Source organism: Ursus maritimus, unplaced genomic scaffold (genome assembly GCF_017311325.1).
Source record: "Ursus maritimus isolate PB19 unplaced genomic scaffold, ASM1731132v1 scaffold_5, whole genome shotgun sequence".
NCBI classification, from domain to species: domain Eukaryota; kingdom Metazoa; phylum Chordata; class Mammalia; order Carnivora; family Ursidae; genus Ursus; species Ursus maritimus.
This window is the reverse complement of record NW_024426663.1, coordinates 54,566,426-54,593,373: the sequence shown is the minus strand read 5'-3', so window position 1 is coordinate 54,593,373 and position 26,948 is coordinate 54,566,426. Positions and strand designations below refer to the sequence as shown.

The 26,948-nt window shown below is 44.8% G+C and overlaps 1 protein-coding gene across 2 annotated transcripts in view; it reads right to left on the bottom strand.

Moving 5' to 3' along the window:
• Positions 1-26,948, bottom strand: part of SIL1 (SIL1 nucleotide exchange factor) — a 206,245-nt gene that overhangs the window by 144,247 nt on the left and 35,050 nt on the right. Inside the window, exons 1-3 of one of the 2 annotated variants that reach the window (XM_008691544.2) lie at positions 14,853-14,973; positions 12,023-12,137; positions 5,443-5,578 (exon numbers count right to left, since the gene is read on the bottom strand). In XM_008691544.2, coding sequence (XP_008689766.1) covers positions 5,443-5,578; positions 12,023-12,127 — 241 coding nt within the window. In that variant the 5' untranslated portion in view covers positions 12,128-12,137; positions 14,853-14,973. Of the gene's footprint in view, positions 1-5,442; positions 5,579-12,022; positions 12,138-14,852; positions 14,974-26,948 lie in introns of those variants that run through there. The other variant, XM_040622381.1, reaches the window with a different exon arrangement.

Genomic DNA, 26,948 nt, shown 5'->3' with positions numbered 1-26,948 from the left:
GTCTGGGAGGGTGGTGTGCCTAGAGATGGCAGGGAGGCTCTGCACCCCTCCCCCCATTCCATACCTTGCCCTACGCATCTCTTCCATTTGGCTGTTCCTGAGTTGTATCTTTTACAATAAGTCAACAAACCAAAGTGTGTTCCCCACTTCCCTGAACTAGGAGTTGTTCTAGCAAATATCGAACCTGAAGAGGAGGTTGTGGGAATTTCCAATTTATAGCTGGTCAGTCATAAATACAGGGTGATCTGGGACTTGCAACTAGCATCTGAAGTAGATGCAGTGTCACTGAGACCTTTAACTTATGGAATCTGACACTGCCTCCAGCAATATAGTGTCAGAATTGAACTGCTGGACACGCAGGTGGTATCTGAGAACTAAAGAATCACACAGCCCGTTCCAAGCTGCAAGGGGCCAAAGGCCTCCCAGAGACAATCCCACAGAGTCATCCAGACCAGAGTCAGGTGCTCCTTCAGACAGATGTCCAGGGGCTGCAGGAAATCAGACTCCTCTCTTAAATACTTGAAACAGAGTAGTTGGTCTACTATAAATGAGGTTTTTAAAATTCAATTCCCTCCTATTGCTTGTGCAGATCTGAAATGATCTGACCAGATGGCTGGTGCTCTATAATTCTTGGATTGCTCTCATCAGTTGTTGATGATTTGGATTTTTCTTTTTTTTTTTTTTTTAACCCCCTAACACGAATGTGTTCCTGCACAGGCTTCCTGCATGCTCCCATTAAGTGAGTTCTTCGTGCTGATGCCAATATTTCTGAGGTTCTAACAGCCTCCTCTTAGAAGTCAGCTCAGGTCAATAGGAAGCCCCAGGTTTGAGCTTCCCTGAGCCCACATGGGACCGACAAGCAGCACTGGTTGATGGGCAGGACAACAGGGCTCTTTGCTTACACACCTTGTCACCTCCACTTTTCCTCCGGGACCCGAAGGAAAGGAAAGCAACAGAGGTATATTTTTTATAAATGTCAACTATAGCCACTTACTATTTCCTATATGCCAAGTCCTGTGTGAAACATTTTACATATGTTAGTCTTGTTTTAGTCTCACATCATCTCTGGGAAGCAGATCTTTTCAGATGAGGAAACTAAGGTTCAAAGATTCTCATCAACCTGGCCAAGAACACACAGCTCAGAAAGAGAACTTTCACGGGGTTGGAGATTCAGCATCATAAAATTTGACTCACTGTTCCACTGAGATCTCAACAACACAGAGAGAAGGCCCTAGCCTCCCCACACCTTCCTTTGTGTCCTCAGTGAGCACAGGACACTTCCACCAAAACATCCAAAACACTCTAGTGCCTTTTTCTGTCTCTGTATCCTCTGTGAGACTATAAGTTACTGGAAGGTAGGAGTCATGTCTCCTTTGCTACTCAAAAAGACAGCATGGCACGGTGGTGAGGAGCTCACGCTTGGGGCCAGACAAAGCTTGTTTTGAATTCTGACTCTACCACTTATTGGTCATTTGACTAAGTCACTTCTAAGACTCAGTTTTGTCTATAAAAATGAGGGTAGTTCTAGCACCTGCCCCCAAAGAAAGCCCGGTACAATCAACACTCAGTAAATGTGACCTATTACCTGTATCTCCGGCTACAAGTACAGTACCTGGCACAAAGCAGCATCTCAGAAATGCCCAGGGAGCAGAGACTCCACCACATTTGGCTGTGACCAGCTTTCTGTAGTAACAAGTACACCGGCACAAAGTCCTGGGTCTCAGGGGTCCTCCACCCCAGGACAAATTTCTGAATTGCTTGCCCAGAACCCATAGGACCTGCCGACAAACAGCTTTCTTCTGCTTGCTTGTGAACAGCTGATGCTGAATCCACACTCAAATGCTTGCTGTGCCTCCGTAAGGTGAGACAGATCCCAAAATAAACCAGAAGACAGAGAGAGACAGGAAAATCACTTCCAGGAACAAGTGGCTCACAGTGAGGATGCTGACAGTAATAACAGAGGCAGGCAGACTTCAGCAGAGTGACCTGCAGCTGCTCCAGGGCTGAAAGGCAGGGGCCCAATTCCTACCTGGCCTGGTGGGAAAGCCTCTCAAGTCATGCGTAGGTCCCCCTGGTGTTCCAGGCCACAGCAGGCAGCCTGGAAAGCTACCTTCCTATGAGCCCAGACCATGTATTCCAGTATGCCCTCTTTGGAGGCCTGAGGACAACAGAGCTGAGGTCTTCCTTCAGAGACCTGAGGGGACAAATGTTACCAAACTGGGGATAACACCTGTCAACAAAAACTAGACATTTTCTTAAAAGTCCTCAAAAGATACTCCACTCCATCATCTTCCTTGTGCCATCTTCCTTCCTTCTGACTTCCAGGCAGAAAAAGCTGTGCTAACCCCTTCTGCTCCCTCAACAAAAATCTCTGTGGAGGTAGAGAGGGAGGGCACTTCAGGACCACACAAGTCTCCTCCTCACCGTAAGTCCCCTTCCCCATCACAGACCAGAGAGGATAGGAAGCCTACACACTCATGCACCCTTACTAGCATCCAGTTCCACAATCAAGTTGAAGGGGTAGCACAAAGGAAGAATTTACCATTAAAATCAGAACTGATTGTACTGAGTGATATCTTGATGTCAAGAATCCTCACAATAGGGAGGGCAGGACATTTCCCCCATGTGACCAAGGGGGAAACTGAAGAGAAGAAGGATCCAGTGACTCGCCCAAGATTCCCTAGATAGCAAAGCTAGAATTTGAACCCAGGACTGGCTGAGTCTAAAGTCTGTCCTCTTGGTATTATGCTAAGCAAAATAAGTCAATCAGAGAAAGACAGTTATCATAAGTTTTCACTCATATGTGGAATTTAAGAAACAAAACAGAGGAACATAGAGGAAGGGAGGGGAAAATAAAACAAGACAAAATCAGAGAGGGAGACAAGCCATAAGAGACTCATAATCATAGGAAACAAACTGAGTGTTGCTGGACGTGAAGGGGGAGATGGGGTAACTGGGTGATGGGCATTAAGGAGGGAACGTGATGCAATGAGCACTGGGTGTTATATGCAACTGATCAATCACTGAACTCTACATCTGAAACTACTAATACACTATATGTTAACTAACTGAATATAAATAAACATAAATAAGTAAAAAGTAAGGTCTGTCCTCTTAACTGCTAAATTATACTACCTCCCCATTCATCGATCAAACAAGTTCCCACAACTGGCTACATTCCTTTTAACATTCCTTCAAGTAGCTGTGTTGGAAGCTCCCAGGCAGCATTCAGAATGTGGGGCATTAAATATTATACTCTGACTGAAGCCAAGTGCCGGCTATCCACACAGACCACCGAGAGGTCAATTTGCTGCCAACAGATGCACATACAAAACCTTAATATAACCAACAGAACACCTCAATCCTGTACTAGGGCCCAACACAGTCTTCTCTGCCTCCACTGGTCTGACTCCACAGCAGCACACTCTGAATCACCCCACATCACACACTCAGGCCTGAATAAGCTGCTCACCTAACCTTCCCTCACCCATGCCACTTTGAGGGTGAGTGTAGGCAAAAACACTCTTGGGATGGGGCAGGCATGACTAGAACCAGAACTGCTTTGTCCCCGGAGCTGTGGGGCCTGAGTGTCTGTGCTCAGCCACAACATATCACCTTTGGGGCAGTTTCAAGGTAATTTGGTGCAGATTTTACAAGAGGCTCTTGAGAAACTAGAAGGCAGAGGGTGATGTCAATGGGGTATCAAGTTAAATGTGAAAATCAGTGTTCCACTCTAATTCTCCAGAAGGTGTTCAGAGCCCTCAGCTTGCCCTTGTCACAAATGCTCCGGTTCTCCCTCCCCCAGCTAGAGAGGGGGGCTCTTTTGTTTAGCATTAACATAGCAGCCCCACTGCCAGAGGGGGCTGGGCAAGGGCCCCAGGTCAGAACTTTCAGGCTTGTTCTACAATGCGGACCAGGGCCTTGAAGAGTGCCACAGGAACAGAGACACTAGGATTGGGGTCATGGGACACTGAACTCATCTGCTCCAGGCACTTGCCTGGTTACAAGTGGTGTAAGCAGGGGCGCCTGGGTGGCACAGCGGTTAAGCGCCTGCCTTCGGCTCAGGGCGTGATCCCGGCATTATGGGATCGAGCCCCACATCAGGCTCTTCAGCTATGAGCCTGCTTCTTCCTCTCCCACTCCCCCTGCTTGTGTTCCCTCTCTCGCTGTCTGTCTCTGTCTCTGTCAAATAAATAAATAAATAAATCTTTAAAAAAAAAAAAAAAAACAAGTGGTGTAAGCACTTTTAACCCCATAAAACCAGTGGAAACAGCCCACATATCCCATGCCCCATCCCGGTGAGCCATCTTGTTTTGGTCCATAAGGCTCAGGGAGTTCAGTTCTCAGAGAAGCTGGAGGAGGACAGCCAGAGGTCAGATNCCATACCTCCGTTCCTAAAACCTCCCTCTACCCCATGCTTTTGGCTCCTACTTCACTTCCTTGGTGCTTCATCACTCTTCAGTGGCACCAATGACCTGTATGCAAGCCCAGTGGGAGTGCTACTGCTACCAGAAAGTGAGCTGGCACTGTGAACGCTGCCCCTGCCAGCACAGCAACAACGGGAACAGCGAGGACACAGTGATAAATACTGGCTCGGAGCTGATCAAACCCCATGGTGGCAGCTGCCAGGGCTGGCCATCCACCTTGCCACAGAGCAGAGCGTAAACAGCCCACTCTTGAGAACAAACTCAAGTGTCCCCATAGTGGGGCTACAGTCAACAAGGCTGGGACTAGAGGGACAAAGGGGAGGAAGGTGGGTCAATGACCTAGGACACGTCAGCTGAATGACATAGGTCAATGTCATTGGCCTGTAGGAACTCTGTTCCTACAGTTATGAAAATTGAACAAGATTAAGCACACGAAGCACCTAACACAGTACCTGAATATGGTAAACTCTCCACAAATGCTGGTTACTTTCTAAGCCATGGGCCCAGGTTCATGAAAGGGCTAGAAAGTTGCTCTTTCTGAGGATGCCCCATTTAGAAACCAGGCCAGAACCAGCCCCTGTTTCTTGGCACAGGTTCCTTTAGCAACAGAACACTCCTGCCCCGCACCGGTGCTCAGTACTCTCCCGTGAACAATATTTCAGCAGCATTGAGCCGAGCAGCAGAGCCTAAAATAGCATTTGCAGAGTGAGGCACATGTCACTGCCTCTCTTGTGTTTCAGAAGCACAAGGAAAGAAAGTTTTCAATCACTTGCTCAGAAAGCTCGGCCACCCACCACCCGCCTCCCTTTCAGGGCACTCACATGCCACAGTCTCTGTTCTGCTGGAAAATGAAGGTCCCTAAGCCCTGCAGCAGCAGTCTTCACCCGGAAGGACCACACTGTTCCCCTCCAGTGGGCCAGAGTGACTGCTCTTTCAAAGCAGCCCTGTGGGGACGAAGGACACGTGCACTTAGAATTCAGAGTGTGTTTCACGGGGAGAGGGCTGGGCTTGGTACCTGGCCGAAGGGCCTGCCACTCATGCGTCGGGTGAAACACCTCCAGTATCTCGGAGTCCAGCCCCTCTTCTGCTGTGGTTTCCTTTCTCTCCACTTCTTTGGTCCTGCTCTTCCCTGGGCTGGTGAGCGCAAACTCCTTCAGAGAAAGGAAAACACAGTCATGACCCACCACAGCTAGGCAAACCAGGCAGACAGAAAGAACATGGCCTGGGTGGTATACCCTTCTCCTCCGTCCTCCTCCCCTCCCCAGCCTAGTCTGCACCCTTCATAAGGGTCTCCTCAGAACCAATATGAGTGAGGTGATACGGTTAAATGAATACACAGCATGTGTTATGTGTACACAAGTAAGGAAAAACTCCACAGAGGTCATTAGTATCTCAAGGGGGTTAAGGGAACAACCTGGGGAGAGGGGTTGGCAGGAGACAGTAAGAGCCCTTTGCCTTTTACTTGCCATGTTACTATACTGTGTGACGTTTGAAACTCTCACCTAATTGCTCTGACAAATAAAAAAGATATATTTAAAAGAAAAAATACCCATATGAATGGGAGAATAGGCCCTGAAACGGCCACCCCAGACATACAAAAGCTGCCAGCTGAGGCCCGACTGATTCCTCCGCAGTCCAGAAGGGCGCAATAAGGGCCTGGCCACTCTCCAGGGTGTCTATAGGCCATAAATGAACTCTTGGGACATTACAATCCACGGTGAAAGGGCTGCAAGTGGGAAGCTGGGAGTCCGGCTGGGCTGAGGGAGGAAGAAGCCAAAGCTGAAAACCAATTCCTAAAACCTGTTTGCTTCCATCCCATGGAGAGCAAGGAGGATTAATGAGATGGTGTCTGTGGAGCACTTTGAGCTCAGGAGACAGAGATGCACGATAAATACAAAGTATTATTCATTTTGCTCCTTCCCGGCCTCCCATTCTTCCTGTCCCATTTTTAAACCTTTCTTGCATAAAAGCAGTAGGGCCTCAGGAAACTAACCAGAGGGTTCCAGAGCTCTGGGATAGCAAGGAGGAACCCCCACTAGCATACTGGGAGGTTACTTCAGCCTTTCCACATCCGGAATCTTCCCCTAGTAACAGTGAGCATATTTCGTGAATTCCTATGAACCCAAACCTGAGCTAGGACCTTTACATATGTCTTATTTTTGTTTCCCAACAATCCTAACCTTGCATGGGAGGTAGCAATGCATTTCTTCCAAGCAGCACCCCAGCTCCAGATAGGTATCCCCACCTACCTGATACTTGTGGGTCTGACCCTTAAGTAGCTGTCAGAGGAAAGGGCAAGGCATTTAGTTAATGGTGATGACAATGTAAAGCCCCTCCAAGGCTTTTTACATTTTAACAAGAAATAAAGGCATGAAATTCAGATGACAGGATTTCCGATCTTGTTAAAGGACCTGTAAGGAAGAGATCTTGGACAAGAAGAAGCCCTCAAATCATGTCACAAGAAAATAACAAAGACTACAGCGTGGTGGTTAAGAGCTCAAGCTCCAGGGGCGCCTGGGTGGCGCAGTCGTTAAGCGTCTGCCTTCGGCTCAGGGCGTGATCCTAGCGTTCTGGGATCAAGCCCCACATCAGGCTTCTCTGCTGGGAGCCTACTTCTTCTTCTCCCATTCCCCCTGCCTGTGTTCCCTCTCTCACTGGCTGCCTCTATCAAATAAATAAATAAAATCTTTAATAAAAAAAAAAAAAGAACTCAAGCTCCATATCACATACCCCAAAGTTCAAATCCTAGTTTCTTGTGACTCCCAGAAAGTTACTTAATTTTCTAAGCCTGTTTTCACATTTGTGAAGTGGAAGTAACAGCGACATCTAGCTCATACATGAGATGAGGCACCACCTTGTAAACCACTAGCCCTGGGTACGTGGTAGCCATTACCCTTATTACTTGTAAAGACAACCATAGGTTCCAGGTTGGATAAGTCTGTGCTATGACATCCAATAGGGACTACACACTATGACATGACTCAGGCAGGTCAGGTTTAGGCTGTGGTCACCTGAGCAGCCTGGCCCATCAAACCTCTCGTACCCCTTCAACACGGAGTTTGCACAGATCTGAGTTCAAAAGAAAAGTAGGAGCCAAAGAGCAGCCATGCTTGTGGGACTAAAAGAAAGGCGGAATGGCAGGAGACATTGGCCAAAAACCGAATTTTCTAAGAGCAGGCTCTGTGTCAGTCTCTGTCACCAGCGTACTCCCATGCCCAGCAGAGGACTTACTTTACCATCATCCAAGAACAAAGGAATGAAGGAACAAACCTCTCCCACAGGCAGGTACATGTTCTGGATGCCTTGGACTGAGGCAAGCCCAAAGTAGCCACGCCTGCTAGAACCCAGGGAGTAGCCCCACATTCCAGAACACAGACTACCTTGCCCACAAAGTACCCAAAGCCTATGTAATCCTGGGCCATTCCATGTTGGTTAGCCTCTGCCATGAGCACCATACACTAGCCTGTGGGACTAGGGGAATGTTAATAAAATTTACCTCCCAAGTGTGTGGGTCAAATGCCTTAAGGGGCCAACAAGGGCTGGATGTCCAACAATGGGGAGTGCTTGTGCTATGAAAACTGGAGCCCTCCTGCCCTGGCTAAGGAACACAGCTGCTACTCAGCTGGACCGCCACTGCCATGAAAAAGAGAAAACAGAGAAACAGATTTTTACATCAACTTGCCTTATTTTAGAAAACTAAGAGAGTCAAACTAAACAACTCTAAGATTTAAACTGCAGCTCTTGCTTTAGTCTATTAGCCAGGTAACTCCTAGCAGGTATGGCTGTAAGCAAGCAACCAAATTCTCATGACTAAGAGAAGCAAAAAGAGGCAACAGGAATAGTGATGATGAAAACATGGCAGAAAGCCCTTCAAACTCTAGGCTGGGCCCGTGTTCATTCTCTTGACTAGAGGCTGGGAAAGCCTCTTTTTCTAGATTTCTCTTAAGGTTAATAGAGTAAATTCAAAAAGGAGACTGATCAAACACTGAGCCACATGCCTCAAGCCCTAGATGAGCTAATAATCCCACCACTGCTCTAAATGTTTTTTGAGCTTCCGCTTGGTGTCACCTCTGAACCAGATTTTAAGCTACACACACACACACACACACACACACACACGATCTGCCATTATTTTACAGTACAAATCTATCTTTAGTGCGGGTGATACAAAATTGGTGCTCCTCTGATCAGCTCACCCTATTCACCAAATCTAACTCTGAGTGACTTTGGACTGTTTGCCCAAATCACATCTGACAAGCACTGAGGGCGTCCGTCAGTTCAAAATGGGCATTCCAGAAAAGGATTTGAGAAAAAGCACATCATGAAGATGAGGCTGTAATGGTAACAGCAGCTACCATCCATAGCTCCAGGCTATAAAGTGCCTTCCATGCCTCATAATTCATCCAAGTTTCATCTGTGAAGCACACACTTTCATACCCACTTTACAGATGAGGACAGGTTCTGGGTCTGTGCAAAAATCACACCGCTGAGAAAAGCAGAGCAGAGATTTAAGTCAGGCCGGCCTGGCTCCAAAGCCCATGCAGGAATTTTTAACTCCCTTCTGTGTTTCTGTTCCTAATCATGCGTCCAAATGGCTGTGCCCTGCATGCTGAGGGAATGGAGGAGGGGTGGGGGAGGCAGTAAGATCACCTTAGCAGGTCTACCAGCACATCCCCCCATCCGAAGACTTTCATGGACCAAGTAAAAAACCACAGTCCCAGAGAAAGGACAAGCAAGACTAGCCTCTCTGTGCTCGGGCAGTGTCCTGAACAGGAGATAATGACCAAGAGGTGACAGAGGGCAGCCAGCCCTTGGTCAACTCTAGGCCACGTCTGGTGCCCTCTCCACTGGCTTCTGGGGGCTCCATTCCATGCTGAAACCTCAGCACTCTCTTTTCCCTGCCACCATCACTCCAAATACCAATTTCTTCTCAACTGACTGGCAAGACATTCCAGCTAAGGTGTTAGCTGACAACAGCTTACCATGTCTCACTTCCTTGCACTTGTATCTGAATAAGAGATTCTTAAAGACCAAACCCTTCAAGATCCAGGAGAATGAATGAATCTCTAATGATAAGTTGACAGACGCTGTGACAGAGACAGACTGCCAGGGCAACATTCTGGAACAGGACCCCTACCAGACAGAGCCCTAAACCATAAAAGCAGCCACCCCCTTACTAAAAATAACCACTGACATTTATTGACCATACTCTGCCAGTCCCAATGCTAGGTGCTCTATATATGTAATCACATTTCATCTACACTGAAATCTTTTTTTTTTTTTTTTAAGATTTTATTTATTTATTTAACACAGAGACAGCCAGTGAGAGAGAGACGAGCAGGGGGAGTGGGAGAGGAGCCTGATGTGGGGCTCGATCCCAGAACAATGGGATCATGCCCTGAGCCGAAGGCAGATGCTTAACGACTGAGCCACCCAGGCGCCCCCTACACTGAAATCTTAACAGAGAGGTATCAATCCTACTTTCTGGATAAGGAAACAAAGCTCAGAAATGGCCAAATCGCCAACATAGGTGGCAAAAGGGAACTTACCAAGGGTCTGTGCTCCTTCCACTGGTTCCACTACCTTCCACATTGCTTACCTTCTTGAAGTCCAGGATACCACACAACCACACCCCTTCAGCAGCCACACCGCTCCTAAGCTGTGGCATCCCAGAGAGGTAGGACAACAGAAACCAGGAAAGGTGGCTGGCTCCACATCCTACCCTGATACAAACAACCTTTCCTGGGTGGCCATTACCTGCACAAATGCCCTTGGGGAGGACAATTCCAGGCCACCAGGATCTCTTGCCTGGACTTCAGGCTTTGAAGAAAGGATCATAACCACCCCCACCTCCCCCACCACCCATTTTCACTGTTGTGAAGGTGGCTGGCTGCATAATTTGGATTTTAAATGCCAACAGGGCAGCAATTTTTATGGTATGAGAGAAAAGATGCTTCAACTCCTACTTGTGCTTAGCACATGATGAAAGATTATGACAAATGGATACAGCTTAGGAACAGACATAAGGATAAAAGTAGCTTCTGTTGATGAAAGTCAGTATTAACATTTTTCTGAGACTAGACTCAATAGAGCTAATATAAATGGGCCAGAATAATTATGGCTCTGAAAGCTCATCTATTTGGTTGGACTATTATCCAAAAGGGACTTACTAACACACAGTCCTTAAGCAAATTCATCAGCACGTTTTTGTTAATTGTGCATCTGCTAAAGCTCATGATGGGGAACACCGGATCCTCATGAGTTGCAGGTTGGGGTGGGCGGGGGGGGGGGGGCGGACAGAGCCCTGATCCCTCTAGACACTTGTGTGCTTTTCACGCAGAGGCTATGCCAAGGACAGCCCCTACCTCATGCTGTGACCAGCCCCACCCTCAGGGGCCAATGGGATCTCATCCTCATTATCCTTGAGGAAAAGGCAAAAAAACAACAACAACAACAACAAAACCCAAACAAACAAAAAACAATAAACCCCAGCACCAGTAAGATCTTAGAGAACATTAAAAGCTCAAAAGAATTCATGACTCCTAACTGCACCTTATCTTTTGCTCCACAAAGTGGAGAGAAAGGCAGAGAGACAACAAATGACTTTAGAGAGAAGGTGGAAGCTTGCCATGAGCCAGAGGTGAACCTCAGCTGAGCTGGATTGCTATTAAATTCATCACAATTGTCATTTGCACTTCAAGGCCCTCCTGCTCCAAAGCCTGCAGCACTTACCCAACATTTAGTAGGAGCCCCTGGGGTTGGGGAAGGTGGCCAGGGGAGGGTGAAACTGTCAGAAAGATGACAGTCAAGGCTTCTCAGGGGAAAGGAAAGAGGGAGCACTGGGAGCTGGTCAAGGGCAGGCTGTTGCTAGGGCCAGGAGCCTTGGCGTGCTGCAGCCAGGCCAAACTCAGAGCCTTCTCGGTCATTCTACTCCTGCCTGTGGCGGTGACAGAAAACCTGAGCAGTCAGGTCTAGGTTAATGAAGAGAGGCCTGGAAAGAACAGGGAGAAAAGGACAGAAGGAAAGAGAACAGAGAGACAGAGACAGACACAGACGGAGAAAGCACAAGGAACACAGGAGTAGAGGAAGAAGCAGAGTCTTACTTGGTGCTCAATATACAGGCAACCAGCTCTTGGGGAGAATCCTGACCTTCCCAATTCTGCCACAAACTGGCTGAATAATCCTGGCCAAGTTACTTAATGTCTCTGAGCCTTGGGATCCTTCTCGAAATGAGGATAATAACTGTAGTTTTGTACTTGGTAGGGTTGTTTAGCCGATTAAATGAGAATACACATAAAGAACTTAATAAACCACTTGGTACACGGTAAACTCATCATCATTATTGATATTATTATTATTGTATCATCATCATCATCATATTTTCTCCAAAGGGAAACTATGCTATGAGCTTAAAACAGAGGCCAGGGGAGTGGAGGGGGGTGGGGGAGGAGGTGAGGGGAGAAGTGCCCATACTCCTTGATTCAGCACATTCCTGCAAGAAAAATAAAAGCTCACTCTACTCCCACAGATGCCTCAGTGGCATGGAGGCTTTCTTGGACCTTACAGGATTCTTCTATTTGTGCTAAGATATTTACCGGGTTCTGATGACTGAGGCAGAAGGTGAAGCAGGAAGCCATCAGTAGCCCAAGCAGCATTTCCAGAAGAGCCATCCTAGAAGGGGGCAGGCCCTGGGGAGCCATAATTATAGACCTGAGGAACGTAAAAAAAGAAAACAGAAGGTCAACAGGAAGCTGGTTCCTGATCCCCCAGCACTGTGATTCCCAAGATGTCACTTGTTCAATGAATAACAGACATTTTCTGCATAGAGGTATCAAAGGTCTTCTACCACAGGATAAGATCTAAAGGAAGCCTCCATCTCCCATAACGAGTTCAGCCACTCATGGGCAGATACGCCTTGGTTGGAAGCATAGAGCCAAGCAAGACTCTTACATGAGATACAACAGCTATGGTTCCTTCCTTCATCATTATCAACTTGTTGTCAGGCTGTACAGGGTAGTATTGGCTATGACAGGAGAGAAGGAAACTAATCAATTTATTTGTGTGTGAACACACTAAGCCCAAATCCTCATAAGCCTTCATAATCATTCACTTCTAAACCATGTTCACTAAAGAGAGATGCCATCAGTATTCCATCAACCAGCAAAGTTCAATATTCCCAAGCCACAAAGCCTAACACACCACTTTTCAAATGACCAAACAATTTTTGGAGGCCAGGGGAGGACCTAAAGCACAGGCCCTAGTAGCTGTGAAAATTAAAACAAAAGGATAAAAGGATATCCCATGTTCATGGATCAGAGACTTAATACTGTTAAGATGACAATACTACCCAAAGCAATATGTAGATTCAATGCAATCTCTATCAGAATACCAATGCTGTTACAGAAATGGAGAAACCCATCCTAAAATACATATTCAAGGAATTTCAAGGGACAGAGAACGGCCAAAAAGATCCTGAAAAAAAAGAACAAAATTGGAAGACTCATATTTCCTGATTTCAAAACTTACTACAAAGCTACAGTTATCACAACAGTGTGGTACAGCCATAAGGACAGACATAAAGACCAATGGATTAGAATTGAGGACCCAGAAATAATCATGTATGGTCAACTTATTTTCAACAAGGGTGCCAATACCACTCCATGGGGGCTGGGGGGGGGGTCTCTTCAACAAACTGTTCTGAGACAAGTAAACAGCCACATGCAAAAGATGAAATGGACTCTTCCCTTATACCACTGACAAAACTTAAAAGAGAACAAAGACCCAAATTAAAGAGATAAACTTTTAGAAGAAAACATATAGAAAATCTTCATAACCTTAGATTTAACAGTAATTTCTTAAAAAGGACACCAAAACCACAAGTGATTAAAAAAAAAAAAATAAGTATACTGAACTCCATCGATATTTAAAAACTTTTGTGCCTCAAAGGACATTCTCAAGAGAGTGAAAAGGCAACCAATAAAATGGGAGAAAATACTTGCAAATCACCTATCTGAAAGCGTTTAATAAACAGATATCAACAACTACAACAATTCAACAACAACAAAAAAGCGACCTAAATTGAAAACATGCAAAGGACTTGAACTAACATTTCTCTAAAGAAGATATACAAATGACAATAGGGACATGAAAAGATTCTCAACATCATTAATCATGAAGGAAATGCAAATTAAAGCCACACTGATTTACTATTTCATATCCACTATGGTGGCTGTAATTTTTTTTTTTTAAAGGAAAGTAACAAGGATGCAGACAAACTGGAACCCTTATACATTGCTGGTGGGAATGTAAAACACTGTGGGACAAAGGTTAGCAGTGCCTCAAAAAGCAAACCTCAGAATTACCTTATGATCCAGTAATTCCACCCCTAGGTATTTATTCCACCCAACAGATAGGAAAACAGTGACTCAAACAGATACTTCCATGTGAATGTTCATAGCAGCATTACTCACAAGAGCCAAAATGTGGAAACAATCCCAAAAGACATCAATAGATGGAGTTTTTTAAATGTTGTATATACATACAATGGAATATTATTCAGTCATAAAAAGAATGAAATTCTGATATATGCTTCAACATGAATCAATCTTGAAAACATTATATGCCAAGTGAAATAAGCTAGACTCAAAAGAAAAGATATTGTTATGAATCTACTTAAATGAATTCTCTTCAACAGGCAAATTCAGAGAGACAGAAAGTAGATTACAGGTTACCAGGGGAGTTACTGCTTAATGGGTTTCTTGGTGAAACAATTTTGGTCAGTACACTAGAGTGGCAGTCATGAGAACTTAATCCAAATTGCTGTATCACTATATATATTATATACCTGAAACTAATACTACACTGGAATTTAAATAAAAACGTAAAAAAAACAGAGAAACGTGTACTTTAAAAAAAAAAAAAGGCAAATGATCTAGGAAAGAAGGGCAAAAAGAAAAACAAAACAAAACAAGCTAAAAATTTTTAAGAAGACTTAGAAAAAGTCAGAACGTGTCAGCATTGGTCCAGACCCTTATAAAAGGTTTCTGTTTGGTCACTCAGCCGTAATATACCTTATGAGGCAGTTAACTCAATAGACGCTTAACTGTGTTTGTTACAGGGGAACATCTCTGAAGAGTATGGTGTTTACCTTTTCTCTTTGCTATTCCTGCCATACTCCACATTCCATCTCAGGAATTTGGTCCTGTAACAGGACTGCAGTGGGACCCAAAGCCCTGTCTGAACCCATTCTCAGAAGTTATTACACCCTTGCCCAGCCTGCACCTTCTCAGAGGCAGACGGAAACTTTCCCTAAGGACATCTGGAGCCATAAAGGAAAACAGCCCTGCTGGACCAGCACTGTGCTAAAAAAGCATAGCCAAATGGAAAAGCAAAGGCTTGGGCACTAAAAATAGCTGCTACACTCACCCAGCAGCAAAAGCCTTTGCTTTCTGCCAGCTTCTCCCCTCTTTTTTCGTCGACAAAATGGAACGGCTGAGTGCCACATGAGCTTTCCCCAGCAACCTGGTTCCCTGGGGCACCAATCACACTGAAAGACAGGGAGTGAGTTCACAGCACAGCATTAGGTTCTGGGCAGGTGCCTGACCATGCCTGGGTGTGTTGGGGGCGGGGGACCAGGCTGGGTGAGGAGCAGAGGCTTCCACATCAGGAGTGAAAAGACTGGAAAGGCCCAGAGAGATGGGTCCCAAGAACACAATGCTCCCTGGAGATTCCTATGATGCCCCATACCTTTCATAATCCGCAGCCTTGGCTGTGGGGAAAAAGGAGAATCAAAAATGGGGGCAGGGAGCATTATCGGGAAACACGCCTTAAAAGAAAACAAAGACTATCCCCAAAGCCACAGATTTCCCTTCCCTGCATGAAAAGTGTTCATGCGTACACGGATGGACACACAGTTAAACACCCCCTTCTCACAGCCAGGGATAAACACTGGAATTGATGCTGGGGAAAAAGATGAGGAGGAAGAGATAAATGAGAATGAATTAGTCAAGGGCAAAGAAGACAAATGAGCAGGAGGAGGAAATACAGAAGAGACTGAGGCAAAAGAGGTTGGGGGCAGCTGAGAGAAATGGCAGCTCCCACAGGGCTCCCAGCCGCCTCCGTCTCCTGCACACACACTGACGCCCTCAGAAGCTTTTTACGCCAATACTAAAGATGAGCGATCGATTCGCAAATAGATCCTTCATCTCCCCCAATAATTCCACATGGACTGCACACCTGACCTATTTATTGCCTCCATATATTTCTCCATGAAACACAGAGAACATGTTGCAGGAGGAGGTACCAGGGGACAGAGCTAGGAGAAAAGGGGCTGGGAGAAAGGAATGAGACAGTTTCCCAGGCTTTGCAGGGGTACCCTAAGAGCAAGTGCAACACACAGGCAAGGGGAATGGTGTGCTGCATCCTGCTAAGGCCTGGCCTGCAGCCATGCCAACCTGGGCTTGGGCCTTATTCAAGTAGCAGCAGGTGGAGAACATGCAGGCACAGTTTTCCCTGGGCTTTATGCTCAAAGGGGGAGGGAGGTGGAAAGAGGGAAAGGGGAAGTGGCACACAGCTATGTTTTACCAGGACGGCCCACAGCACAACCAGCACCTTAGGCAGCAACAGCGGCAGCAAAAGAAAACCTCATTACACCGACGTAAGTGAGGCCAAAGTCATGGCATCTCTCTGAGGCACAGTTGGCACACTCTGCCTGAGGTTAGTGCCCTTCCCAAAGCTTCCCAAACACTACTTGCCCCACTAACCCTGGATTTGCCTGATCACCTGCCCCTGCACACACTATAGAACAAATCTTCCCATCATCCTTCACTCTCACTGGAGCACAGAGCAACATCTTTACATTTACGGTCTTCTGACTTAAACCACCACCACTCGGTCTGGGAAAGGAAACATATTTCAATGTTCTAACCAGTAACTCTTTCCTCACGTATCCTTGGGCTTTGGGACAAAAAGATAATAAGGACTTGAAATGCCCATTTTTTTGCTATCAAAACTGGCCATCTGTAGGCTGCACCTCTACTTAACTAGACTTTGGATGCTCTCAGCAATCTATATTTCCAACTTACTGTATTGTACAGCTCACCAGAGCAGATGCTTGGGGCATGCGTGGAAGGAGGCCTTTGGACTCACCAGCCCTTGCCTCTCTTGGTGCCTCATGTCCTCTCTCCCATTCAGACAGAACTGGGGAAGAGGACTAGGCCCTGGATTTAAAAAAATAAAAAATCATCCCATAACTTTTATCTTCTCTCAAGGCAGGAAAACAAAAGAATGTGATGAAGATGGCAAAGAGCCAACAGAGAAAGGCAAAGTGGGACTGCTGGATCTCTGGAAGCTTCTTACATGGCTGGCTGGCCCCATGAACAGTGGCTGCTCTTGTCTCAGGGCCAGAGCACAGGAAGAACAGGAAAAGGTCACAAGTGTCCTGGGCAGACAGAACCACCTCAGCAACTGATCTGGGAGCACTCTGAACTCCATCTCAGAAAATGCTCACATTCTTAACCCACAGTGTATGTCCATGTATTTGTTTCCCCAAATCTAGAAATCAAAGGACAAGAATTTCCACTTTCACTTCCATCTTAAAAGAAGGAAACTGAAGCAAAGAGATAAAAAGATTGGATGGGAAGTATAGTACATGAATTTAGAGCCAGAAGGACCTAAGGCCAATTCTTAGCTCTGTGATCTCGAACAGAACTGTACTAGGCCTCAGTTTCTCCAACTATAAAATGGGCATAATAATAGCTCCCACTTAAAGAGTGTTAGGGAGAATTAAATAAATGGGAAGGGCTTAATAAAGCATCTGGCACCTACTTATCATTAGAGTAGGGATGGTGACTATCTCTTAGACCCACAGGCTATCAGGGCCAGGCCAGGCACCCTGGAACCATTCTCCAGAGCTCTGCCTTCTGCGGGATCAACACATCCTTTAGCTGACCTCAAACTTTAGGACCAAAGCCTTTTGTTGATTATCTACTCCCAGAAAGTGAAGGAAACAAATGTTTTAGGAGAAACCAACCCCACCCCCAAGCTGAAAATGGAGAGGCGAAAGACAGTTTTCTGCTGAGCCCCCAGGCAGACCCGGTGCACTCAGTGCTTTTCCCAGCATACAAGTGTCCAGAGAGCCAGGCCACCATCGTGCAGAGCTGCCGGCTGCAGGAACAGCTGTGAAACAACCTTCTGCTTTCCAGACTGAAGGTTAAAGGATGAGCTCTTCCTACAGACACATATTCATTACTATTTATGGGCTGCACAAACTCATACACACACACACACACACACACACAGTCACTCACCTCTACACAAACAGAAACTCGCTGCCTAATTTGAGCAAATATGAAGCTGAAGAAACAATGTAAAAGAGGACACTGAAAGGACAGCCCTGACAAGAGAAAACAATGTGCAAAGGCTTAGGAAAAGAAATGGATTTTTAAAGAAAACTTTAAAGGACAAGAGAAGTCAGTCTGAACAGTCAGGCAAACAGGCTCTTTCCCCCTAAGACAGAAACTAAACAGAAAGTCGGGAGGTAAACAGCAATTAAATCCAAAGAGCCTTTGGACAGCAGAAGAAAAGTGGCTTCCAATCCCAGCCCAGCCTGGGTAACTGGCTGGGAGGCTGGACAGGGAATATCTTTAACCACTGACCATTTGTGTAATGGGGACAATATCTGTCCCCAATATTGAAGTCATGCCTAGGGCCAAGGAAATGGAGACTGCTCTCAAAAGATCCAAGGTACCCAAGAAGGAAAGTGCTTAGACAAGGCTGTTGCAGGAAGAAGGTTCACAAGAGACCTAAGCTTCTGCCTCAACAGAAAGCTACAAAACCAAAATCCATTCATGCAGCCTTCAAAAGAGAGCCCAAGAGAGCCCTTTCCAGTGGCAATGTAAGGACAGTTACTGGCCCCACCAGACAGCACATGGAGCCAAGAAGGACTCCAGAAGACCAGCAGCGACTAGATCAACATGGGATGGGATGAAATAGGAAGGAAGCATTCCTGACCCCGTCTCAATACTCTGTACTCCAAAAGGTGAGTGACATGACCAATCCCATCCTTATTCCAGTAGGGAAGAAAACAGATCTTCAAGAAGGTAGCTAAGCATATTAGCAAAAAACTGCAATCTCACAGACAAAAGACAGTGGCTCCAACTAAACGAAACCAAGTGACAAGCAAAAACAAGAGCAAAAGCAAACAGGACAAAGCAAATAGGAGCCCACCCTGGCCCTCTCCAGACCAATGCTACTCAACCACAGCCTTCAATAAATCTGAATACTAGAAGGGAATTTAAGATTCAATCTTCATTTGGACTGCTAAAGATCTAAAAGACACAGCAGGCACTCACTCACTACATAAAGAATAACCAGGGGATGCCTGGGTGGCTCAGTCAGTTAAGTGTCTGCCTTTGGCTCAGGTCATGATCCCAGGGTCCTGGGATCCAGTACATCGGACTCCTTGCTCAGCAGGAAGCCTCCTTCTCCTTCTGCCTGCTGCTCCCCCTGCTTGTGCATGCTCTCTCTCTGACAAATAAAATCTTAAAAAAAAAAAAAAAGAATAATCAGGGTTCAATGCCGTTAGGCCTAAAGCTTGTCAGTAGATCCAGGAAGCCTCCAGCAACTTCACACCTATCAGAGACAAAGAGGTAGCGAAGGCTAGGGAAGGGTCAGAACTTTGGTGCCATTACCACACAGCTAATAACCAAAGCAACAAGAATAGAGTCCCTGTCTTAGGGAGAAACCCAAAGAGAAAGGAACAATGAGCAAGAATAGTCTTCAAGTCATGGCTGGAGTTTAGGAAAAGAAAGCAAAGCAAGCAAGGCTATCAAACAAGGAACAACAACAATAGTGCAGAATCAAACAGGTCAAGAGAGGACAGAACCCTGAGAAAATCAAGTTATAGGCAAAGATGTCAAGAGATCAATCAGAATGAGGATGAAAAAAGCCACAGGATTTGGCAATGAGGCAGCCAGAGGGCCCTGCATAAGAGGGCACACGTGAGAAGAAATAGAGGCACTTAAGTAGAATCCTCTGAAAGCTTGAGTGGGTCCACTAAAGTTTGGAGATTTGGGGCCACTTCTCTAAATCCAATTTTTTCAACATTATCACTCAAGTCTTAATGATAACACAGGAAAAAATTGACTCCAATGACAGGTCCTACAGATGGATCCTCCAATGCCATACAAAGGTTCTTAGGGTGATGCAGAACTACCCCCTCCAACACACATGTCCTCGGGATAGTGACAGGCACAGTCACACCCGCAAAAGGAGGCGGCAGGGAAGCAAACTTTCAAGAACAAACTCCCATTAGACACAACTCCCCTTTCTCTGAGCTCTCAGCCATGCCTCAGACTGCTCAGAAGCTTTAGTCCTTGCACTTTTTAATATGGGATGGACAGAAATACCCCAATGACACCAAATCCCCTAAGATTCAAATGCACTATCTGGGCCGCCCACAGGAAAATAAATTCTCTCTCATAGTAATTATAGTCAACATTTATAAAGCACTTGCTATGTTTCAAGCAAAGTTCTAAGCTCATTCTCTCTTCTCAACAACTCTCTGACAGGGCTCTAATATGCTCCTCATTTGGCCTATGAAGGGACCGAAATTCAGAAAGGTTAAATAACTTGCTCAAGTTCATGCAGCCAGAGAGTGGTAGTCAAGAATCAAAGCCAACTGGCCCAGAACCCATCGTCTTTCCACAGGCCATGCTGCCTTTCCAGTGGTCTGTGAATCAGCCACATAAACTGGACTCATTTTACTTATTCTACAACAGTGTGAATACAAAGGCACACGTTTTGTGTCAGGAGAGAAATTTTTAAATGAGCCTACTGGGGCCCTCTTGTGGAAAGACCCACCTCTACCATATCCAAGCTTCACACACACACACACACGCACACACACACACACACACACGCACACACACACACACACGCACACATGCACATGTTTTGACTGGTGAATGCCCTTGGCACAGCCCAGCCCACAAATGAGGCACAGACATTCAAGAGGAAGAACACCCCTATACTCAAATTGCAGTGAGATCACTGGCACTCTGTACAGCTTAACCTCTTAACCTCCCATTATGTACAGTTCCCAACAGGAAGGACAAAAACCACTGCTCTCCAACCCCAAGCACCATATATACCCAACTGTCTGGCAAGAATTCAGCAGAGGGGAGGGGCAAATATATTGCCCAAGATGATATCCAAGCTCATTTCCAACTAGTTTGTGATCATGACATCCCTACTCTCCATCCAGGGAACACTGAGGACAGGATTACCTCTTCATGGCAGAAAAAATGGAGCTCAAAAAGGTGAATGTTGTTTGCCTAAGCACACCAGTAAGTGACCAGGTGAGTTAGAGAAATACCCCAGACCAGCTCAGCGTACTTTCCCCTAGGCCCTAGATTACAAGCTCCCAACAAAGAGTAGGCAAGGAGACCTACTCCCTGACCCTGCCTGAGGTCCTAAGAGTGATGGGTCTGTGTCTGATAAAAGCAAGGGGTACTAGATGCTCTACTCTACTCCATCTCCACTCTGGTGTAATGAAAAGAACGTGGGCTCTGGATTTCGACACAGGTCTCCTGGACTAGTTGCAGGACTTTAGGCTAGCTGCTTAACCTCTCCAGGTTTCAACTCCTTCATCTACCAAAGGACTTGATAATAACTACTTTACTTTGTAGAATAGTTGTCAGTATTAAGTGAGATGTTATGAAGCATACAGCACAGTGCCTGACACAAAGTGAGGGCTCAAGAAGCTTGTAGCTCTCACTAGCAACTATTCTGAGAGAAAATTCTGAGCGAAGGACAGGATAAACAAAAGAAGTGAGAGCTTCATTCTCTTACAGAATTGTCTTGTGTTCTGACAGCCAAGTCTCTCCTTGGAACTCCGTTTCCCTGAGCCACAGGCCTGGCTAAACATCTGGACTACACTCTAGGGGGCTACATAGGCATTTCCACGGAATGCAGCAATGCTGGCTGGCTCTGTATCAGTGCCCATTAAAGAAATGACTGAGAGCGGCCACTTCAGGGGCGCCTGAGTGGCTCAGCCAGTTAAGCATCTGCCTTCAGCTCAGGTCATAACCCCAGGGTCCTGGGATCAAGCCCCACATCAAGCATGGAGCCTGCTTCTCCCCCTCCCTCTGCTTGCCACTCCCCTTGCTTGTGCTCTCTGTCAAATAAATAAATAAAATCTTAGGGGGGAAAGAAAAAAAAAAAAAAGAATGGCCACTTCCTGGTGACTCAGGCCTGTCTCCAAACTCTACTACCCCTAAGGGGGCAATAGGGAGGGCAGGAACAGCCAGGGTGAATTCAGCAGACCTAGACTGCTTGGACCACCCTAGATAGGGTCAGCTAGCATCCAGAGAGTAAGATGCCACGTCCTCCTTCTTCCCTCTCCTTTAAAATAATAAATGGATCTCCTGACAGTAAGCACAATGGGGTTTCTCTATCGCCTGCTCTCAAAAAATACCAGGGACTTTCACACACTCATCCACATACAACCTGGGGCAGAATCAGAGTTCATCTTTCCTTTCCCCTGATGCCTTCAAGCTTCCAGAGAAGGTCGGGTCCTCTTAGTGAAACAATGATAGGAAGGAAGGTAGGACTTCCAGTCCACAGCTCCAAATAGACCATCTGCAAATCAGTAAGTACACCAACCCTTATTCTGTGCTAGCCACTCTGGCACTTTGGATTATAAGCATTCAGCATTCACACTCTAGAAACAGGTACCTCACAAAGATATTTTACCATTAGCCTCAGTCTCCAGAACACACTGAGCACCAAACTACATAGAACAGAACATACAAAAGATACCATCACTGTCCTCAGGTAGTTGACGTCCCATTCACGATTAGTGGGTAACATGGCCTCCCACAAACGAGTTTCAGATGGTACAATCATCAAAAAGAAAGCCCTCTTAAGAAATATGGCACAAGAAAATGGATACTGTTCTAGGCAACTTGAGACACAAATTACAACTTTGAAATGATGAGAGGAGCACCAATTAGGTTCTTCCTCAAACTAATCCAGGAGCCCCAAGAAAACAGCATTAACTTACAGAAACAATTAGTGCAGCATGAGGACAGGTCACCAAGTATGAAACTCGCTACTACCATGTTGGCATTGACTACGTCTTCCAGGTACATCAGCAACCGAAACATCATATTTTATTTTTTAACATGCCTTAGAGTCCAAGACTATTTATAATCCCAGATCCTCAAAAATCTGAAAGAGGGATGAATTTTAAAATGTACACATTTACATACGTGGGCAGAAACACAAAAATCAGATGCCTCCCAACACAGCTCAGGGAGCCATAACTCACGGCTTTCACAATCCCACCTAACACCCAAAGAAAATCCGGGTGCCTTCTCCAAGAGATGGTGGGAGGCTGGGTAGGTAGCCAAGAAACAAAGAAACCTAAACTCAGCATTTGGCAGGATCATTAAGGAGCAGAGGATTTTAAATGCATTGTTTCTGACTCTAAATATGTCTACATTTATTACCAATTTGGGATCAGAAACCACATTTAGTTCTGCTGTGACCACGCACTAAAAATATTAAGCAGCGTATTGCCTAGGAAACAGCAGTCTTCCCTGCTGCGACAGCCCCATTTCAGAGTCGACTCTGCCATGGTCCCAGGGCTCCCCATCCTGGGCTTCACAGGCAGAAATGCCACTGTCCTGCCAAAGTCTCACTTGCTTTTTAGAAGGCAACTACAGGAGCCGGGGCTGAGACTACACAACCTCATTATCCTCTTTAAGGCTGTTACATGGCCAATGAAATTCCATTTCATGGGCCTGTAGCAACTAGAACCCACCAGATTGGGAGCTCCGTTAGCGTAGGGACAATTGTCCACTCCTGTATCCTCACTGCCCAACACTGTGTCTGGCACTCAAGAGTATCTATTGATTGAATAAAATCAACAATCTAAAAAGGGGTCATCTGGAGGCACCCAGGTGGCTCGGTTAGGCAGCTGCCTTTGGCTCAGGTCATGATCCCAGCATCCTGGGATCCAGCCCCATATTGGGCTCCCTGCTCAGACGGGAGTCTGCGTCTCCTTCCCCTGCTCTTGTGCTCTCACTTGTGCTCTCTCTCCCTCTCAAATAAATAAATAAAATCTTTAAAAAAAAAAAAAAACAAAACTTTTGTGTACTGTATGGTACTAACATAATATAATAAAAAATCATTATAAAAAATAAATAAATAAAAAATAAAATTAAAAAAAAAACTTTTTAAAGGGGTCGTCTGAGGTTGCCTCAGTTGGTTAGGCATCTGACTGTGGCTCAAGTCATGATCTCAGGGTCCTAGGAGAGAGCCCCGCATCCAGCTCCCTGCTCAGTGAGGAGTCGCTCGTCCCTCTCCCCCTGCCCTTTCCTCTGCTAGTACACATGTGCTCTCTCTCTCTCAAATAAAGTCTTTCAAAAAAGGCAGGGGGGTCATCTGGAACAGCACAACGGAAAAGAGTGTTGTCATTAAAACAGGTGAAAAAAATGTTTAAAATAGGTGAACATATGGACAGTGATGATACATGAAAACAGGTACATATTTTTGAGCAGAAGCAGAACATAACAGCACATGTATATGAATTACTACTTTGAAAAACAGTATGTGTGACCACCTCTAAGATCAGATATGAAATTAGAATTATGGGAAGCTATGCTCAATGGAGTCTTTCTTCCTGAAACATTAGCTATGTGAGAAAACATTTAAAATAAATATTATTTTCAGGGTGTCTGGGTGGCTCAGTTGGTTAACCGTCTGACTCTCAGTTTCAGCTCAGGTCATGATCTCACGGGTCGTGAGATTGAGCCTGGCACCCAGCTTCATGCTCAGCAGGGAGTCTGCTTGAAAATTCTCTCCCTCTACCCCTCCCCCCACTTCTGTGTGTGCGTGCATGCGTGCATGCATTCTCTCTCTCTCAAATCAATAAATCTTTTTTAAAAAATTATTATTATTTTCAACACAGAACCCACTCCCTTGTCTGTTGACTTGATCTGGTCCTTGGGATGACTCAGAGGCCTTGCTCTTGTTTGGCAAGCTCAAGAACAGACCATCCATCCATCAGCCCAAAGAAAGAGTACAAGGGCAAAGCTGCAATCTTAAAGTCCAACTTATCAACTTGACCCTGTTTGCCAGGGTACCTGCCAGTGTGCATCATCAGTATGAATGGCTCACTAGACAGGGGGCCAAGATGGAGGTGTTAAGACAAAAAAGTATGTAAAAGATAACCTGGTCCAGCTTCAAAGCCAGAGTTTCAAGTAAGTACCATCATGCCACACAGCCCAGGGCCTACTAGCCAGTAAAGTGACTGTTATGAAAGGTAGCAGTATACTAATCCTTCCAAATATTCAAAAAAAAAAAAGAAAAAAGAAAAAAAAAAAAAAAGAAAAAGGAACACTTCTGAACTCATTCTCTGAGTCCAGAATTATCGTGACACCAAAGTACAACAAGGACACTACAAGAAAACTACAGACCAATATCCCATATGAATGACATGCAAAGATCCTCAAAAGAATACTAGCAAGGCTAATTGAGCAGAATAAAAAGGATTGTATAACACGGTTGACTGGTATTTATTCCAGGAATAAAAGGGTGGTTCAACAACTAATCCATTTACTACATGCTGGAATAAAGGGGGAAAAAAAACCAAAAACCATGATCATCTCAACTGATACCCAGGAAGCATTTAACAAAATCCAACATTCTTCCACACTAAAAATCCTCAATAAACCAGAAGGAAAGCTTTAACATAATATAGGTCATATATGAAGAGGGTCATGTATGAAGAACTCACAGCTAATATCAATGATGAAAAGTTGCAGGAAAAACGTAAGATGCCTGCTAGTATCATTTATGTTCAACCTTAATACTGAAAGTTCTAGCCAGAACAATTAGGCAAGAAAAATAAAAGGTATCAATACTGGAAAGGAAGAAACAAAACTATCTCTATTCACAGATGATATAAACTTATATGTAGAGAACCTACAAAAACCTGTTGGAGCTAATAAACTCAGCAAAGTTGCAGGGACAAAAATCAATACTCAAAAATCAGTTGCGTTTCTATACTTCAGCAAAAGAGATTCCAAAAGGGAAATTAAGAAAACAATTCCATTTAAAATAACATCAAAAAAAATAAATGGGAATAAGTTTAACCAAAGAAGAAATACTTTAACCAAAGGAAAAAACTTAACACTGAAAACTACCAAACACTGCTAAAAGAAATTAAAGACAACCTAAATAAATGCAAAGGCATTCTGGGTGGATTGGAAGACCTAATATTGTCAAAATGACAACATTACCCACAGCAATCTACAGATTTAATGCAATCTCTGTCAAAATCCCAACAGCACTTTTTAAGAAAAATGGAAAAACCCATACTAAAATTCATATGGAATCTTTAAAAGGAAGAATCAAGTTGGGAGGATTCACACATGCTGACTTCAAAACTTTAGCACAAAGCTAACATAATCAAAACAGCATGGTATTGCAACATGGACAGCAATGGAGGAGATAATGCTAAGTGAAATAAGTCAAGCAGAGAAAGACAAATATCATATGATTTCTCTCATCTATGGAACATAAGAACTAGGAAGATCGGTAGGGGAAGAAAGGGATAAAGAAGGGGGGGTAATCAGAAGGGGGAATGAAGCATGAGAGACTATGGACTATGAGAAACAAACTGAGGGCCTCAGAGGGGAGGGGGGTGGGGGAATGGGATAGACTGGTGATGGGTAGTAAGGAGGGCACGTATTGCATGGTGCACTGGGTGTTATACACAACTAATGAATCATCGAACTTTACATCGGAAACCGGGGATGTACTGTATGGTGACTAACATAATAAAAAAACATTAAAATGAGAATATAAAAAAATAAAGTATTGATTACATATTAAAATTAAAAAAAAAACAGCATGGTATTGACATAAAGGTAAGCATATACTCTCCCACCTACAGTCAATGATTTTTAACAAGGGTGTCACTGACTAAAAATGGATTAAAGCCCTACATTTAATAGTAAAACTATAAAACTCTTAGAAGAAAACATAAGAGCAAAGCTTTATGATCCCAGATTGGGCAAAAGCTTCTTAAATATGACACTAAAACCACAGGCAATAAAAGAAAAACATACAAATTGGATTCCATCAAATTTTAAAAATTTTTGTGCCCCAACACTAGCAACAAAATGAAAAGAAACCCCACAGAATGGGAGCAAATATTTGCAAATCACCTATCTGACAAGGGTTTAATTTCCACAATATATAAACAGCTCCTACAACTCAAAAACAAAAAGACAAGCAACCCAATTAAAAATTGGCAAAGGAAATATACAAAGAAGGTATTTCTCCAAAGAAGATACACAAATGGCCAAGAAGCACATGAAACAGTGCTTTAGTGACCATGACCGACAAGCAAATCAAAGCCACAATGAAATACCATCTGACACCTATTAGGATGACAATGATTAAAAAAAAAAAAAAAAAAAGGAAAACAACTGCTGGCAAAGATGTGGA